Source organism: Leptonotus elevatus, chromosome 1 (assembly GCF_054856555.1).
Source record: "Leptonotus elevatus isolate MCC_2025b chromosome 1, RoL_Lele_1.0, whole genome shotgun sequence".
NCBI lineage: Eukaryota > Metazoa > Chordata > Actinopteri > Syngnathiformes > Syngnathidae > Leptonotus > Leptonotus elevatus.
Genome location: NC_141239.1, coordinates 37,998,772 through 38,017,249, shown reverse-complemented (window position 1 = coordinate 38,017,249; position 18,478 = coordinate 37,998,772). Strand labels below are relative to the sequence as shown.

Here is an 18,478-nt window from a genome sequence, read left to right as displayed (position 1 = left end):
AAAAACAAACATATTAAGGTTTGCCGCACATTCTGTCGACAGCACAACTTCAATAAGTTACACTACGTAAAAAAAAATAATAATTACGAAAAAACACAGATTGCGTGAATGCAGAGGGTCCCCAAATTTAATCATTTATAAAAATGTACAATACAAATGCTGTTTGAAGTGGTTTTAAATATGTCAAGTAAAAAGACTACCGGTACCTTTATTTTAGAATTTATTAAAACATTTATTTATGTTAAGTCAACTCTAGAAAGACTGTCTTTTTTTTTGAGTGTTAAAAACTCATTTATGTCAAATAATATACAGGAAAATACTTCTTTTTTTTTTATAAATAAATAAATACAATTAATTATAGTAAGTCTAAAAGGTCGTTTATTTTATTGAAAATAATAATTAAAAAACAATTATTAAATATCACTTTCAATTAACTCATTCCCTCCCAACCACATTCACTGAAGCAACCCCCTACGCTCCCGGCTGTTTTACTGGATTTTGACTGATTTTGCAAGGCCCACAGAATATTGTGTTCTATTGCTATAAAAACATGGAACCTACCAAAAGAAAGATTAGAGTCTCTTCTTTCATCAGGAAATATAGAAGTATATTTCAGTTTCAGTTTTGCAGTATTTAGCATTAGAATATAGCTAAGTTCCATCATTATCCACAAGTCTGTTTAAAACACTGTGTGGGGGGGGGGGGTGCAACATGGCCCTGGTTGATCTCTTATACTCTGCTGCCACCTGCTGGCCGTTTTTTAAATAACTACCATTGATTGTCTTCAGTTCAAGGCTGGATCAAAGCTTTCTGTATGCTCTAGCATAAAAAAAACATTTAAAAAAACATAGAAATACATTTTTGGGACCATGGCAATGTTTAAAATAGAACGTGTTTATACATTTTTGGGAGCAAATGAGTTAAGTGGTAAATACGGGTGTCATTTTACTGCTAAGCAGGGTTGTCGGTATCTGTTCAGTGTAACTATTAAAATAAGTTACTTTTAAATAAGTTACTTTTAAAATCAAGCAAACAGTAAAGCAACTATCTTGCCTTTTCAAGGCAACTGTGGCAACACTGATTATTTATCCATCTATTTTCTATAGCGCTTCTTGTCGTTAGAGGAACGGACTAACGGCCTTTCCATTCAGTTTAATAGGGTATGGCGATTTGAGTGTTTTGTATCACAAGCATGATAAAAAAAAAAGAATCTCAGATCTCCAGGCAACTCTAACACTGCCTTGATGTTGAGCTAAGTTGAATTTAAGTACACCACACAAATAGTGTAGATCCAACTGACGGCAATAGCTCCACTGCATTAAAGAAAACGTAATCAGGATTCAAACAAGTGCTGACATTTGTCGCACCCTCCCAGGCCCACTGAGAGGCCATTAAGCATCCTACCTGGCTTACCTGTGCTGGTTTCTATAGGAACAGACATGAGGGTGGAGGGTGTTTTTCGCTCTCACCTTTGAGCCTGGGTAAACAAGCAGGCTTCTCCCTCAGCGGCCAGCTCTCGTCCATTCGCTTTTGTCACCGCGGGCTCTGGAGCCTGCCGAAGATGAGCCACGTTCGGCTGTTGACACAAGAGATATTTGACTTGCAGATAGACAGAGAGCAGCTTGTTAGGCGGATATCTGGGCCCGGTGGTGACTGAGAACGGAGTTAGTATGTTTTTGAACACGGCCTCTCCCCGGAGATCATTCAGCGTCCCAATTAACATCAACCTGCAGGGTGCTCGCAGGCGACACACACGGTAGGAGGACCATCGACCTGGCCGGCCAGACTCTTTGGAGATCATTAGAAACGCTGCTCAAGTTTGACTCGGGCTTCTCATTAAGATTCTGGGAGGGATTTCTGGGCATGCATTCGGCAACAGCTCTGTTTTCGATGAAGCAAAACGGAGTTTTCAAAAACGCTGGTGAAAAAAGCAATATAAGCAATATATTGATCTGCATATGCAACAATCTGTATCCATGCCTTTGAGTCATGTAACTTCCTCTGTATATTCTTCCTCTTCTTTTTTTCTTCTCACATGCTCATTTATGTGAGACAGTGTTTATTTGCTCAACAGCTGATGGGGTGTGCATTTATGCACATTTTGAAACGATCAGAATCATGACATACATGTTTCAGATCATACATATGTACATATCGCTGCCGTTGGGCCGAAACCTCATAAGTCACAATTTGGTGAATTTCAGGTTTTTCCCAAAATATAATTGGTCAGTAATACTAATACTAAAATGGTCGTATTTGTGTAAATGAGATTTCTTAGTAGGGGTGTTAGAAACAATCGATTCAGCAATATATTGCGATATTACAGCGCGCGATTCTCGAATCGATTCGATATGCGGCCAAATCGATTTTTAAACATCAATTTTTTATGGGAATTTTCAACAAAACGTCTTATTTAGGGTTAGGATTCACACATTAAGCACGGAAGAATGTTATATTAATGGAACATTAAGCCTTAATATTTTATTTCACTGCTGTTCAAACATGAAACAGACTGCAACCTGTTTGTTAAATGCAGTGGCTCAGTTATAAGCCTGAATTTTCAGATAACTAAATACATTTTCATACAAATCTTACAGTGTACATGTACAAGTTTACTGATTTGTATTTTCTAAATTTGAGGTTTTTTTTAAAATCGCAATAATCAATTTATAGATTCGCATCGGGATTAATCGGTATCGAATCGTAACCTATGAACCTACGAGGCAATTCACACCCCTATTTCTTAGGGTTGTTTTGTTTTGTTGTTGTAAAATCAGCAAAAATCTGTTTTAAAAAAAATCACCGTCATTGTGGGTTGTTTGTAAAATTTGAGGGAATGACTAATTAATTTATAGTCTGCAAAAAGTGAGCTAAAAAAATAAAGAAAGGGGATTCAAATAAGAATATGAAATGTCTTAGTTTTTTGGTAAAATCTGCAAAATTCTAAATAATAATAATAAATTAATAAATGACACGTTTTTCACACTGTTATTATGGGTTGTTTGTAAAATTTGGGGGAATGACTATTTAATTTTGGAACAAAATTACGTACGAAAATTTGGGAAACATGAGATTTGCGTGGTCCGCAAAAACTGAGCTAAAAACAAGATGTGACGGAGCGCCCGTGACTGTCCGTCACTCCCCGACTGGTGCGCGCTGCCGTCTCGCTGAGAGGAGCAGCCCACGTGAGCGCGCGCTGCTCGCTCTTCGCTTCCGCGGAGACGAGCTCCGTCTAAACTGCTTTCACACAGCCCACACAAATTCCCCCCGTAATTCGACACTTTCACAAACTGCTCACCTGCCGCCTGGACTCATTCCTTTGCCCCGTTGTTGGTGCCGAGGGTGCACACTCGACACCGACGCACGACTCATGACACGCACCGCAAACGCTCACCTGCATTCTGCGGGGTCGTTGAACAATAAACACTGGATCAAACAGAAGCACTTCCTGATTCCCACTTAAATAGCGCTTTTTGCAATGCTTGAAGTGTCACATGACTATGGACTATACCACAAAAGTAGTTTGGTTTATTTTTTAGTGAGTTTGTTCTTTTTTTTTACTTTTTGGTATTATACCCCATGAGTGGCTAAATGGTTTGCCCGGAAGGAGGGGCTGTATTTAAAGGGATCCAAAATTCATTTGCAGGGGTGTGCTCAGCCAAGAGTGATGATGAGTGACTGGCTACCACAGTAAGTTGCAGAAAAGACCAATGGAACTTGTATATATTGTTGGGATTGTTTTTGCACTGGACTTGCACTGTAAATGTTTTTTCACATTTTTGATGCTGTGTCTCACTGAAGTTTTTCGACTGCGCCATCATTTTTTCCCTCCTTTCTGAACTTAACCAGTGGCAGTGGTGGGATGGCCAGTCGAAGAGGACGGGAACGGGTCGCAGGGAGGAGTTCCAGAGGTAAGACGATGAAGGGTGGACCAAATGCAAAACAGGAGCTGGTGGCGGCCATGAGGACTTTTCTGGAAGAGCAGCAGAAAATGGAGGAGGGCTTTTTGGCAGAGCTCAGAGGGCTTCATAGCTTCCTTGCCAGCCCAGCATGTTGGTCAACCAGAGGCAGAGCGTGGCCCGGGAGCACCCAGCACACCACCATTGTGGGACACATTGCTAGGCAAGGAGTCGAGCTTCAGGCTGGACTTGCTGACACCAGCTCCTCGGCCGCGTCAGTTTTCCCGCTAAGGCGCCACAGACCAGAGCCTGCCGGGCTTGACTATAGAACAATTGGGGACCCAAAACTCCCACAATTTATGGCAGGAGAAGACATTGAAAATTACCTGCTTCGCTTTGAGCTTATTGCCAAAACCTGGGGTTGGCCGAAGGATGAGTGGGCGTGTCGCCTGGTGCCACTCCTGACTGGAAAGGCACTTGAAGCCTACACAGCATTGGATGAGGAGAGTGCTCATTCTTACACAGATCTGAAGGCTGCACTCCTGGCGAAGTTTGATGTCTCACCAGGGACCTATCGACAGCTGTTCCGGTCCTTGACTGTTCCACCTGGAGAAAACCCAACTGAAACTTGCCACCAATTAAAGGGTCTTTACAGGCGGTGGATTCGTCCGGAGCAGATCTTGGAGCAGCTACTGCGTGTCTTCCCAGCCGACATCCGCACCTGTGAAACGGCACCTGTGAAACGGTGAAGGCGCACGAAACCAACCGACGGGGCTAACTGCGGCTAAGCTAGCACTTCAATACCTCAACGCTCGGAGAAGAGGCCCAACGGAGTATCAAGGTGGTCTGAGTCGTCAGGGTTTTATGCAACCAGAAGCAGCACACATCAGCCTGAAGAAGCTCGCCCTGCACCTCACCAGCATAGTCCCGGTAAGGAGCTCATCTGTTTTTATTGCCAACAAACGGGGCATAAAGCTTCTCTGTGCCCCATTAGAAAAGCTAAGATTAGCAGGAAACGGATGGGACTAAACGTCTTGTTGTACCAGTCTCATGTCGGCCAATGATCATGCGCCTGGCACCTTGGGCAGGTCATCTTGGACGCAACAAAACTTCCATTTTTGCATTCCCTCCAGATTATTTTGGCCTTCCATGTATGCTGATGTTCTGTAACACCTGTTCTATCTGCCAGAAAACTTGTCATGTCAGACCATGCCTACCTCCAATCTCTGCCAGTAATCTCCACTCCATTCAGGCGTTTAGCCACGGACATTGTGGGACCGTCGGTGTGAAGCAGTAGAGAGCACAGTACATTTTAGTGATCTGTGATTATGCCACTCAGTACCCTGTGGCTTTTCCATTGCGCACTGTTGCTGTGCTGCGGTGTCTTGTCCAGCTGTTTTCTAGCGGTGTTCTGGATGAGCTCATTACGGGCCACCTTCACTTCCAGACTCCTGCAGCTCTTCAGCGATCAAGACCACCCCCAAACAGACGACTTGGTCGAGCGCTTCAATCAAACCCTGAAGAAGATGCTGCAGAAATGAACAGTCGAAATTTGGGATTATTGGCTGCCTACCGGGGAGTCCCTCAAGTGTCTACTGCATTCTCACTGTTTGAGCTGCTGTATGGCTGGGAGGTCCAGGACCCGTTGGAACTTATGCTCTAAACCCGGGGGGCTCCTGCGACCAGAGCATCGTTCAGTTTGTGTTGGAGATGAGGGACCGGCTGGCCAAGTGGCGAGGCAGAGGTCAACCTGCACGGTGCCCAGCAGACCCAGAAGGTGTGGTATGACCAGCAGGCCAGGCAACGTCAATTCTAACCCGGCCAAAAGGTCCTGCTTCTCCTGCCGTCCTCCACCAGCATGTTGCTTGCCAAGTGGCAGGGTCCGTACACAGTCTTCAGGAAGACGGGCCCTGTGACGTATGAGATTCACCACATCAACCTGCTGAAAGAGTGAAAGGAGGCTCCGGTCCAAGTTCCGGTGCCATTACTGCTGGTGATGGAGGTGGACAGCGATGTGTAGGAGTCCACCCCAGCCGACCTCAACCAGTCTGCGGAGCATGCACTTGGCCATCTCTCTGCTGTCCAGCCAGCTGAGCCGGATATTCAAGCAAGTCTCCAAGCTTTTTGCTGCAAACCCGGGAAAGTCTGTTCTTGAGCATATCATCCACCTGAAGGACAAAGGGCCGATTCGTCAGCAGGCCTAACGGATGGCGACACTGCTTAAGGACGCGGAGGAGTTGCAGCGCCTCTGGGTGATCGAACCGTCAGTGGTAATTGTGGTGAAGACAGACTGCTCACTCCGCATCTGCATCGACTAACGTAAGCTCAACACCATGTCAGAGTTCGACGCCTATTCAATGCCCCGAATCGATGATCTTCTTGAAAAGATTGGTCGAGCCAGTTTCATCACCACTGGACATCTGCAAGGGCTACTGACAGGTATCTCTGGATGCCTCCAGTCGCTCCTACACGGCATTCCGGACCCCTGCTGGCCTCTTCCAGTTCACCGTGATGCCCTTTGGTCTCCATTGAGCACCAGCCACATTCCAGAGGCTGATGGACAGAGTCCTGCAGGGGTGTGAGGACTACAGCGCTGCCTACCTAGATTTGGCATGACAGCAGCTTGTGGCTCATCACTGGTTGTTGTTCTTCCCCTGGAGCACCTTGAGCCAGGACCAGTCCCACTGCTGAGGCGTCAGTCTGAATCAGGAACCGCTGGTCGAAATCAGGACTCCTCAGCATTGGAGAGGTTATGGCTTGTTGGAAAAAAAAATGTCAGAGATTAAAACCTTAAATCTTTACCAGACTAATATTATCGCCGGTCGGTTCCCAGCTTCGACAAATGTGGTTTTATATATATATATATATATATATATATATATATATATATATATATATATATATATATCTCGTATTTTAAAAGGTATGATGACACGTAATCACGGTTGCCACATTACCGAAATTCTCTTTTCATAGCTTGACTCGTCAGAGCTTTTGCGGCTTTGATTTTGTCACTCATATGTCATCCTAAGTGTGACATTAAATATTTATAGTGTCCCTTCAAAGTCATTCTATCTTGTGAATGAAACATTTCATATTGACGTGTTTCCACAGCTCAGGAAAGCTCAAAACTCCTGTGTAGAAAAGTAACAGATACGATTATTTATGTCAAGCCCTGTGCCCAATGAAATTATGCTCTCATAAATAGACATGCATATATGAAAAGACATATTACTATGAATTATAGATAAAAACACATTGGCCTAGTGGTACCACTGAGAGCATTTAAAAACAGCAGCATGGTAAAATTTATTTTTTAATAACTTCTTACTTGACATCATTTGCTCTTTGAAACCAAATATATTAAAAGTAGCCCAAAGTTATGAAGTGAATGGTGAGCAAACACACACACACACACACTGTATTAACCCCACTGCAACTGGCTGGGGTGGGCCAAAATCTTCCTGAGGGCTTCATGTGATGTGACCATGACCTTCGTTGTGCAATGCATGCTAAACATACCATCCATCCATCCATTTTCTTAACCGCTTTTCCTCACAAGGGTCGCGGGGGGGGGGGGGCGCTGGAGCCTATCCCAGCTGGCTTCGGGCAGTAGGCGGGGTACACCCTGAACTGGTTGCCAGCCAAAAACATACCACTAAGAAATAATATTTAAAGGGATACCTAACTCATTGAGCCATTTTCAGCAGCAAAAGTTAATATTTTGTCCAGAATGAATTTGGTCGAATGAGATGACATTTTCAAAATTCTATGGACAAATCCCAAAACTACCTTACAATCGGTCTCAACTGAATGGCGTTTCTCATTGCTTTCATCAAATTGCCAATGTCTTAGAACATGTCTCAATTGCCTCAGTGGATCTGTGCTAATGGTTGTGTACATTTAGCCTACAATTAGCGCAATGTGCCCACATTTAGCACATTTTCCAAATAGATAGATCGAGCTGGATTAGTCGTTTTTTCAGTTTAATGGCTATCCTCTCCAAAACATGTCAGCAGGATTTCAGTGTGTAAGTCTTAATATGCGAAACCATCTGTTCAATTGTCAAAATTAATCAAGCATATAATACACAAATCCCATATATGAATTTCATTAAATATTTGTTAAATTCATGACAGTAATTGATGGTCAGGTGAAAGTAGAATTTGACGAACGGAGGAGGAGTTTCCTACATCTCGATAGACCAATCAAACAGTTATGTTGAATTATCTGACAGGTGCTGTCCATGATTGTGAATACTGCAGTCATGTGTATATATAGATCTTGAACAATACCAGTGCCATTTGCAATGTGAACATGGAGGCACTTGGCCAAGTAAATCCACAAGGGCAATTTCGAGCTCAAGGAAGAGGCGGAAGAGTGAGAATGCGTGGTGGTGGAATAGGGGGAAGCGGCCGAGGAACACAGAGGCACAATGCTGTCCCTGATGAAATCCGGGCCACACTCATTGACCATGTCATCAACCATCATTGCACAATGGCTGAGGCAGGCCGCCGACTTCAGCTTAATGTGCCTCGCTTTACAGTGTCCTCCATCATTCAAATATTTCGCAGGGAAAACCGCCAGGTACTCTGTCAATGATGGAATTACAGAAGTGTATAAGCTACATGACATTATACAGTACATATGCATTCTGTTTGTGTGTAGGCCTCAAGTGCTCTAGTATTTTACCTCAATGTGATGTTACAATAAAATACTATAAATATGACAGAGAAAATAAATGGGCAGAATTGATACACTTTACTGTATAGCAATACATTTACGTTCTGTAACAAATACATAAGGCATACATTTCAAATTGTTCTCTCACTTCAATGTCTAGGATTGGCCGACAACCTCGACTAGGTGGCAGGGGACGCCTTCTCAATCCCCATCAAGAACAAGAAATCTGCCACATGGTGATTGCAAATAATGCTCTCACTCTGAGACAGATCCGTAATGCTGAGAATGGTGTGACCACTCACATCCCCAGTTTAGGTCCATACAACACTCAGAAGCTCCTGATTTTCTTGGATCATCTGTACACTAATCTGGTCCCAGAAAATGAGAGAAGTCTGAAAGGTTCTCACCTACCCAACTATGTGATTGTGTGGGACAATGTGAATTTCCATCGCGGCCGTCTCATCAGGACCTGGTTTACAACCCATCCAAGGATGCTCATGGAGCTACTACCACCATACTCACCTTTCCTCAATCCAATTGAGGAGTTTTTTTCCACTTGGAGGTGGAGAGTGTATGGACATCGGGCTCAAGACCAGTTGACCCTACTTCAAGCAATGGATGCTGCATGCGAAGACATCCTAGGGGATCAGTGTAGAGGATGGTTGAAACATTCACGCCATTTTTGTTCCTCGCTGCATTGCAAGGGAAAATACCCGCTGCGATGTAGATGAAAACCTTTGGCCAAACAGAGAGCAGCGTATGGATGCCCAAGAGAATGATGATGATGGCCGAGAGAGGGAACTAGTGAAAGTGTTACAGTAGTTGGCTATTCATTTACGCTGTGTGCGAGATATGATTTTAGTTTTTCATAAATATACAGAATTCGGCTTACACTTTCTTTTGTTGCACTCTGTGTAAGTAACTTTGTGTCAAAACTGTTGCAATTTCATTGGCTATAAGTGGAGTATGTCAAACCGCAAACTTTGAATACTGCACTTGTAAAATCCTTTTTTCCTCTCACTTTTATATATAATTGTATTTTGTTAGCTGTTGTGAGAAAACATCTAATTATGTTGACTTGCAGTGCTCACAGAATGCCAAAGGGATGATGTATTTTGGGGGCACTGACTAGTATGACATAGAAATTTGATTTTGACACCTAGGTGAGCTGTTTTGGGAGCGATAAGAGCTTTTTCAGATGATCCAAAGAGTTGTGCAAAATTATCCAAATTATTTTTGGCAAAAGAACTAAGTGAATGCAGATGAGCCAACGCAAATGAGAAGGATCTTTGCAGTTGTGACAGTACCGACTCTGTTTGGCCAATTAAGCTTGCAGTTTTGAAAATGTCATCTCAGTTTCAAGAAATGTGCCAAACTTATGGAGAAAAACTGTAATACCTTCAAATACTAATTTGTCGACTAAAGATGACATCAACTGTGCTGAGGAAGTGGGAAATGACCAATCATGGCTCAGTTTGCTGACCAAGCCCAGAAAAAAGATGAGCCATGATTAACTATTTCCTCAGTACAGGTGATGTCATCTTCAGTTAACAGCAAGTGGAAAAATATGTTTTTAACGGTATTAATTATGGATGGATGGATGGAAGGTGGAAAGTCGTATTTATCCCACTTGAGTTCAAGGCAAATGTCAACAACAAAGATGCCTGACTTAACACAGTCAGTCCAAATCACGTTGTGTTTTGTGAAATTACTTATTTTGAATAAATGAAGAGATAAATATCTTTATAATCGTGCAAATTATCATTTGCCATTAACGGTCTGAGTCTCAATGGGAGTTGCCATTTTCGAGTGACAGATTCAAGCCAGTCGATGAAGTCGGAGTACATTTTTCTTTTTCAACTTTGCAACTCCAATCTCCGAGTCCAAAGGGGCGTTGCGGTGCACAGCACTTCCTGGTTTGAGGTCTGAAAAGTCAGACTTGCCACTTTCCTCAAATGCTCAGCTTTCGGAAAAAGAAACAATATAACAAAAACTACTGAAATGCTCTCACACACAAGTGAAATACTCTAACAAAAAACTGAAATGCTCTCACACAATACTGAAACACTCTTACACACACACACAGGATTTAAACACCCAGTCTCACTTCTAATATGCAAGTAAAACACTAACAAACACCACTGAAACGTTCTCACATGCAATTGAAACACTCGCACACACATTTAGCACACTCAAAATGAAATGCTCTCACATTTACAAAAATGCTTTCACACAAGTCATACTCTAAAAAACACTACTGAAATGTTCTCACACATTCCTGAAAGACTCTGTCACATAAACTGCTGAAACACTCTCACTTGCTAGTGAAACACTCACATAAAATTAGATGTTTTCTGACATACTATTAAAATGCTTTCACACACAAGTGAAACACTAACAAACATTACTGAAATATTCTCACACACACAAATGAAATGTTCTGACACATGCTACTGAATGGCTCTCACACACTACTGAAACAGTCTTACACACACACACAATTTAAACACTCAGGCTCACTTCTGATATGCAAGTAAAACACTAACAAACACTACTGAACACTCTCATATGCAACTAAAACACACACACAAATTAAACACTCACACAAAATACACAAAATGAAATGCTCTCTCAAATCTACAAAATGCTTTCACATAAGGGAAACTTTAAAAAAAAACATTTCTGAAATGTTCTCACACATTCCTGAAAGACTCACACAAACTACTGAAAATTAAATGTTTTCTTACACAAGTGAAACACTAACAAACACTACTAAAACACTCTCACATCCAACTGAAACACACACACACACACACACACACACACACACACACACAAATTAAACACTCACACAAAATACACGAAATGAAATGCTCTCTCACATTTACAAAATGCTTTCACATAAGGGAAACTTAAAAATAACACTTCTGAAATGTTCTCACACATTCCTGAAAGACTCACATAATCTACTGAAAATGAAATGTTTTCTTACACACTACTAAAATGCTTTCACACACAAGTAAAACACTAACAAACTACTGAAACACTCTCACGTCCAACTGAAACACACACACACACAAATTAAACGCTCACACAAAATGAAATGCTCTCTCACACTACAAAATGCTTTCACACAAGGGAAACTAAAAAAACACTTCTGAAATGTTCTCACACATTCCTGAAAGACTCACTCAAACCACTCAAAATGCAACGTTTTCTTATATGCTACTAAAATGTTTTCACACAGTGAAACACTAACAAACACTACTGAAATATTCTCCCACACACAGATGAAATGTTCTCACACATACTACTGAAATGCTCTCATGCCAAGTGAAACATTTTGGATGATTCTGAATTATGTCCCTGACCGCCCCTCATAGTTCATACTGCATGCAATACTACGTGTATTCATGTTTGTGTGTGTGTGTGTGAGACGCAGGAAGCTCCTCCACAGGGCGACGCCCCAAGAAAAAGATGGAAGCGGAATCGCCGAAGGCCACGGGGAGCCGCGAGTGCGGACCCAGAAGTCAGTGGCGAGCATCGGGGAAGAGCGAGCCATCTTGTTGGGCTTCAGCATGATGGCCTTCTCTGTGCTCATGTTCTTTGTGGTTGGAATCACGATGGTCAAACCGCATGTTGGCAGGTCTCTGCTGTCGTTTGTCTGTGACCCCGTGTGCGCTTGCGCTAGTGTGTGTCAATGTGTGTTTTTGTGTATATGAAGTACGTGCGTACGCATGTGCACGAAACTCCCCCCCCCCCAGCCCCCCCGTGGCAATTCCTGACCTCACGCCGCCTTCTTGTGCTGCAGTAAGTGGGAGGAGGAGGACAGCTGTGTGCTGCTGCACACTGAAATCTTGGACGAGTGGGTGGACTGCAGAGGTGTGAGCAGCATGCCGTGCCTGGCGGTCACCGTTAATCTCACAAGCTCCAATCAAAAAGCCTTTCTGCACTTTGACGAGGAGTCAGTGCTGCTTACACACAATGTGAGGATGAATGAAAGTTCAGTCATGGTGGGCGCTGCCATGTCCGTCTATGACACTATACTATATTTGTAACCTTTTATGCCCCCAAAAAGTCATTGCAGTACAACATGGGTTGTCAAACTTTTTCAAAGCCCCGCACCCCAATAATCCTAACACTAATTCATCATAACCATTTTGCTCTATAGCTAATTATAGTTGGTCAGGGCTGAGGTGACATCATGGCTCAGCTTACGAACGTCTCGTGACCAAACTCAGAAAACAGGTAAGCCGTGATTGTTTTTTACCTGCGCCCTGAGCAACTGTGATGTCATTTTCATTCAAGTAGCCAAATGGAGATGGATGACAACAGGTGGCTTTTGCTGCTTAATTTATATTCCACAAACGCAATATTAAATAAGAACACTGTGTTTGGACTAGTGGGGGAGCATAGAAAATATTATTGTCAAGAAAACTATTGACTTGAGTTCCCTATAACTACCTGCTGCATTATTGTATTGTATCTTCTTGAGCTTCTCAAAATTGAAGCTCTCTTGTCAAAATAAATAAATAAAAATTGAAGTATTAATATACAGTATTGGTTGAAAATAGGAGAAAGTCATAGTAAAGTGCATTAACAGTAAAAAGTTAATGAAAAATAGAAAGTAGTTCAAATCAGAGGGTTGTTCGTCTCTGTGTGCCCTGCGATTGGCTGGCAACCAGTTCAGGGTGTACCCCACCTACTGCCCGAAGCCAGCTGGGATAGGCTCCAGCACCTCTGCGACACTTGAAAGGAATAAGCGGTTAAGAAAATGGATAGATGGATGGATCAAATCATTTCACCCCCCCCCCCCCCCAAAAAAAAGGTTCGCTCCCTCATATAAGACTTTTTTTTCTTTTTTTTTAAAGAACCAGAATTGAGAATCGTTAGGAACCGCAATGGAATCAAGGATTTGGAACAAATCATCCAAATGGCCTTAATGGTGACCACATCACCTTTGTTAAATTAAGGCAGATTCTATTTAAAATATTGAATTGTTTATAATGTATTCTGTCTGTACTGTCCATATTGTTTGGTGTTTTATTTATTTATTCGTATTTTTTATTCCTGGGAATGGAGAAAAACTAGTTGACATTTTAAATATTTTGCGTATTTTTGAAAATAGCGACTATTGTTTATAGCTTTAATTCCCGCTAACAAATGGACAACATAACCATTGTAAAACTAGCAGTTGGATTCATTCTTAAATTTAAACCTTACTCGTCATTCACGGCAGCCAGAGCACAACACTTCCTGATCCCCTATCAGCTGACTAACACTATCCAATCAGATGCTAGCATACCATAGGTAAATGCAAATAGGTAAATGCAAGTGTATGACGAAGAGCAGCAGATTTGACACATCAATTTAGATACTTGTACAAAAAAATACCAAAATGTATGAATGTGTAAATAATAATTCTGGAAACATAAATGTTCAAGTAAATATACATTTAAACAAATTAACTTAAATGCTTGATTGTCCGGGTGTGGCTCTTCGCAAAGCGAGGCGTCTTTGCCGCTGGCCAGTGGCCGTCCACAACGGTCCAAAGAACGAATGCTTATCATGATATGGTTAATCTCTGCTAAAGCAATAACAATTACTATCTCCTTATTTGGAAACCCGACCGAAAAGTATTGGCACAAACAGTCGAGTAGTACGCTACGCTACGTGTATTTCTCGTAAGTTTTAGAGGTTTTTTTTCTTGCAAATCTGTCACTATATAGTCGCAAATTTGCCACTTTATAAACTCGCAAATTTGCGAGTTTTTTCTCAGAATATTGCCCCCGCCCTCTAAAAAAATATATATATTTATACGTGGCCCTAATACGCCGTCGTATACAACAGTAGATAAAGTTGCAAAATAAATATTTGCACTTTTCCTTAAAAATGGACGCTGTCAAGCTAAGCATGTCCACCCGAGTGAAATCTCAACTGAAAATCCATTTAGACATTCGAAATATATTTGTTAAACTGTTAGCTTGCTAACAAAATCATATTACGAAGTGAAGGTTCACCATGTGCTCACAAAATGCGAACATTGTCTGTTTGCAGTTCATTTATTTCAGGTTGACATCAGTGGGAAATCTTTATTTGTTTATAGTGTATCAAAGGCACCAAAAAAATATATTTTTCAAATGCTCTTACCACACTCAGTGCTGTTGGAAATAAATCAAGAAGACAGAATGTTACCTGATGATTGCAATAAGCGCTTCCAAGTGTAGTCATCATTGTGCTTTTCTTCTCTGCAGTGTTTCTACATCCCCAAATGTAAAATGGACCAAACGGAACTTGAAGGCGAAGCCCTGAAGGTGAAAACCAACTTGGACTCTCAGCTGGGTAGCGCCTCCTCGTGCTTCACAGACCTGGCCAGGCACCCCGGGGATGCCATCTTGAGCAGAAAGTACACTCTGAGGCGGACCCTGTGCGCACTACTGTGGCCTAGCCTGATGCTGGCTGGCGGAGCCCTGCTGGTGGGTCTGGTTAAAGTGACTCAATGTCTTGCTCATCTGTCGGCCCAGATATGCAGCGTGACGGCGGGGGGGCGGATGACTTCCAGATACACTCTACAAAAATTCTAAATTCTACAAACGCATCCAGAGGTCGGCTGGGTCCTCGCCTATGTGACTGTGATGTTGACATTGTCAGAAAATAAGCAACGCGCCCAAAGTTGGCATCGCGTGACCAGTTTAATGAGATCCAAGCAGTGGTTTAGAACTATCGTCTCCTACTGAGATGCCTTTCGCTTCAGCACGAAAGTAACAAACTACTATAGTCTGACTGGTGAAGTGATTTCAGAGGTTTGTTTTTTAAGATAATTACCGAAACGAGAACAAACTGAGAAGTATGAAGTACTGAATTGTGGCGAAATGTTAAACTGTTTATCACCGTTCCAGCTCTCAGTATTTTATGAGCGTGCCTAAAATGGCACCCAGTGGCGCACTTCTCCCCATTTGATAAGAACTTCACCGCCTTCCTACACATCTGTGCTGATCCGGAAAAATCACAATAATTACTAGGCCGATATCTACCCCGGCGGTTAGCTTGTTTGCTATGCTTACATCACAAAAATGCATCTTCCCTGGATGTCACACTTTTCAGAATAGCTTGTTTTTTATTTAAATTCCCAAGCAAAGAAGTGACACAGTGAATGAGCTGGCCGCCAGACTGCTGGCAGAGAGGAGCCCCAGAAGCCTGTTGATTCATGAGCTAGCTAGCTAGCTGATGACTAGCCGCTCAGTTGAGCTGTACAATGCTTGAGATTTTGTAAATACTGGTTCCACTACTTTTAGCTTCATAAAATATGATGGTATTTTAAATCATTTGTCCTATTAAATAACATGTTTTTTGTTGTTTTGATAATTAAACTTTCTTGTTGGGTTCTTTCTTTCCATTCTTAAACATGACATAATATCCTCAACAGAATCATACCTGGCATGTTGTTTAAAGTTGCAACATAGTAATAATCTTCATATTCGTAGTCCCCGTCGCTCTTCTGTACTCAAAGAAAGTTCATCTAGTGTAGACACATAACATGCATATATATTAGGGTTGTCAAAATTAGTGTGTTAATTGTTGAGTTAATTTAAAGTTCCTTTAACACCACTCATTTTTTTAACGCACTATTAATGACCACCCCTTACTAGGAAAGCCTGTACTGGGGGAATACCAGTCGCAATGCAGCAGACACGTCAACGCCAAAATTTAGCAGTAATAAATTTAATAATAATACATGTGTGGTCAAGTTGTATTTTACCATTTCAAAAATGTGCAGAATTTCACAAGTTACTTCATGTTTAAGATGAGATGCCTCTTAATATGAAAAGGAAATGCACTGAGCTGTCACCAATGTCTTACAAATGCAATTATGCCATCTAGTAGCAGAAAAATGACCTCAAGACAACAATAATAATAATAATAATAATAATGCTACCTAAAACCTACATTAGTAGCCACAGCTGCCCTGGGGCAGGCTGACAGAAGCATGGCTGCCAGTGTACGCCTACAGTCCCTCCAACCACCACCAAACATTCGCACCATTCATACACCAGTGTGAGTAGCACTGGAGGCAATGTGCGTGAAGGGTCTTGCCCAAGGACACGACGACACATGACATGGGGAGAGAGGGAATCGAACAGCCAACCTTCTGGTTACTGAACGACCGTCTCTACACTACACCCTGAGCCACGGCCACCACACACAAATCAATATATTTTACATTCAGAACAGATATGAAATTTGCGATTAATCTTGAGTTAATTTTTGAAGTCATACGATTAATTACTATTAAAAAATGTAATAACATGACACCCCTAATATATATATATATATATATATATATATATATATATATATAACTTTAGTATTTTTGTACATTTCAGAGTTGGTACTTTTTAAACATTTTATTTAAGGGGACAGAAGAAATGCATTTCCATTGAGCAAGATGATTTGTGATGAGTGAATTCAATTATGAACATGGTCGTTGAACAAATTAAATTTGTGTCTCAAGGCACCGCCGTGTTTGCGTTTTCTACATACAATACAGCATACGACCGGCCCATAAGAATAAAGAATATCACTTGATGATTTTTGACTGAAAAGGTTTTATTTCTTTCATCAAAATAATCACAATAAAGCAGAAGTGCCTTTACAAACATTTCATGTTTGTTCACAGTAAAATAATAAAGCTCAGTATGTTTATAGGGAGAAACACTTTATTTAACAATGCATACTTACAGTTTCTTATTAGACAATGTCATACGAGAATGACTAAAAAGTATTTGAGGAGGCTTTATATTTCTAATATAAATGTAAATATGTACACAGATGGATAGATAACATATGGACCTTTTTTTTCTTCTTTTTTTTTTTTTACATGCAGGGTATCTCCCCCTCCCCCTCCATTGTGCTCTTGGTGAAATACATCATCAACCCGTGTCCTTCATTCATCCACTCAACCTTTCAACAACTACAAGCTGTCAACTGGGTTAGATGATACACAGATTTTTTTTTTTTGGTTAGCAATTTCATATACGAGTGATTATATTTTCAAAAATACAAAAATATATTACCTCTGTAGTTATTCAAGGGGAAAAAGCATTTGCACATGTAGTAGCAGTAGCAGTTCTGTTACCTTCATTGTGACTCAGATGTACCTCACAAGTAACAAGGTCATTTCTATACACGAAATTCAAGTAAACAGCATCAGGTCAACAACAAAAAAAGAAAAGAAAAAAAAACTGTTACTCACGGATCTCATACATAATGCAGTTTGACAAAAAACAACCATGACAAAGCGTAGGAGAATTTGAATGGTTTCTCCACGAAGTACATACAGATGGGTTCTCACTTTGAATGGGTCCGGCCCAAGCATTTGACCAGGACTGGTTTCCTTTATTTCACAAAAATAAAAAAAAGGGGGGGAAATCCAGGAAACCACCCTGTGTGTGGGTGTGTACATGTGTGTAAATGCATCATTTGGTAAAGCTAAGTACCTTAATGTATGGGTCGTTCCACACATAAGGGTGACAATCATAGGAAGGAGGACACTTTGAAAGGACAAAAGAAAAAAGGGGAAAAAAGGACATAACAGCATAACTGACTGATGTTAACGTTAAAAAGGCAGAAGAAAAAGTTTGTCTCCTTTTTCAGGTTTTGGGAAACAAAGTTGATGATAGACTTAACAGTGCAGCATTGTGCATTCTTTTCTTCCATTTGTATAATCAGTTTATAGTACACACACTTCTCAGTTGGGGAGTTGCGTTCCTTTGTCTTGACATCAACTGTTTTGTGTTGTTTTTGCATAATACAGTACTTGTTAGGATCACAATTTGCATAGTGTAACAGCATAAAACAAACCAACAAAAACACTGCGACCCCCCCCCCCCCCCCAC

The 18,478-nt window shown here is 41.4% G+C and overlaps 1 protein-coding gene across 1 annotated transcript; it reads left to right on the top strand.

The window, feature by feature from the left end:
* Positions 1 to 1,670: 1,670 nt before the first annotated feature.
* kcnmb3 (potassium calcium-activated channel subfamily M regulatory beta subunit 3) lies at positions 1,671 to 15,698 on the top strand. Its single transcript, XM_086081301.1, is given in 5 exon segments — positions 1,671 to 1,756; positions 12,025 to 12,228; positions 12,394 to 12,568; positions 14,837 to 15,157; positions 15,159 to 15,698. Coding segments are annotated over 5 exon segments (840 nt in total). The 3' UTR covers positions 15,213 to 15,698.
* The last annotated feature ends 2,780 nt before the right edge of the window (positions 15,699 to 18,478 follow it).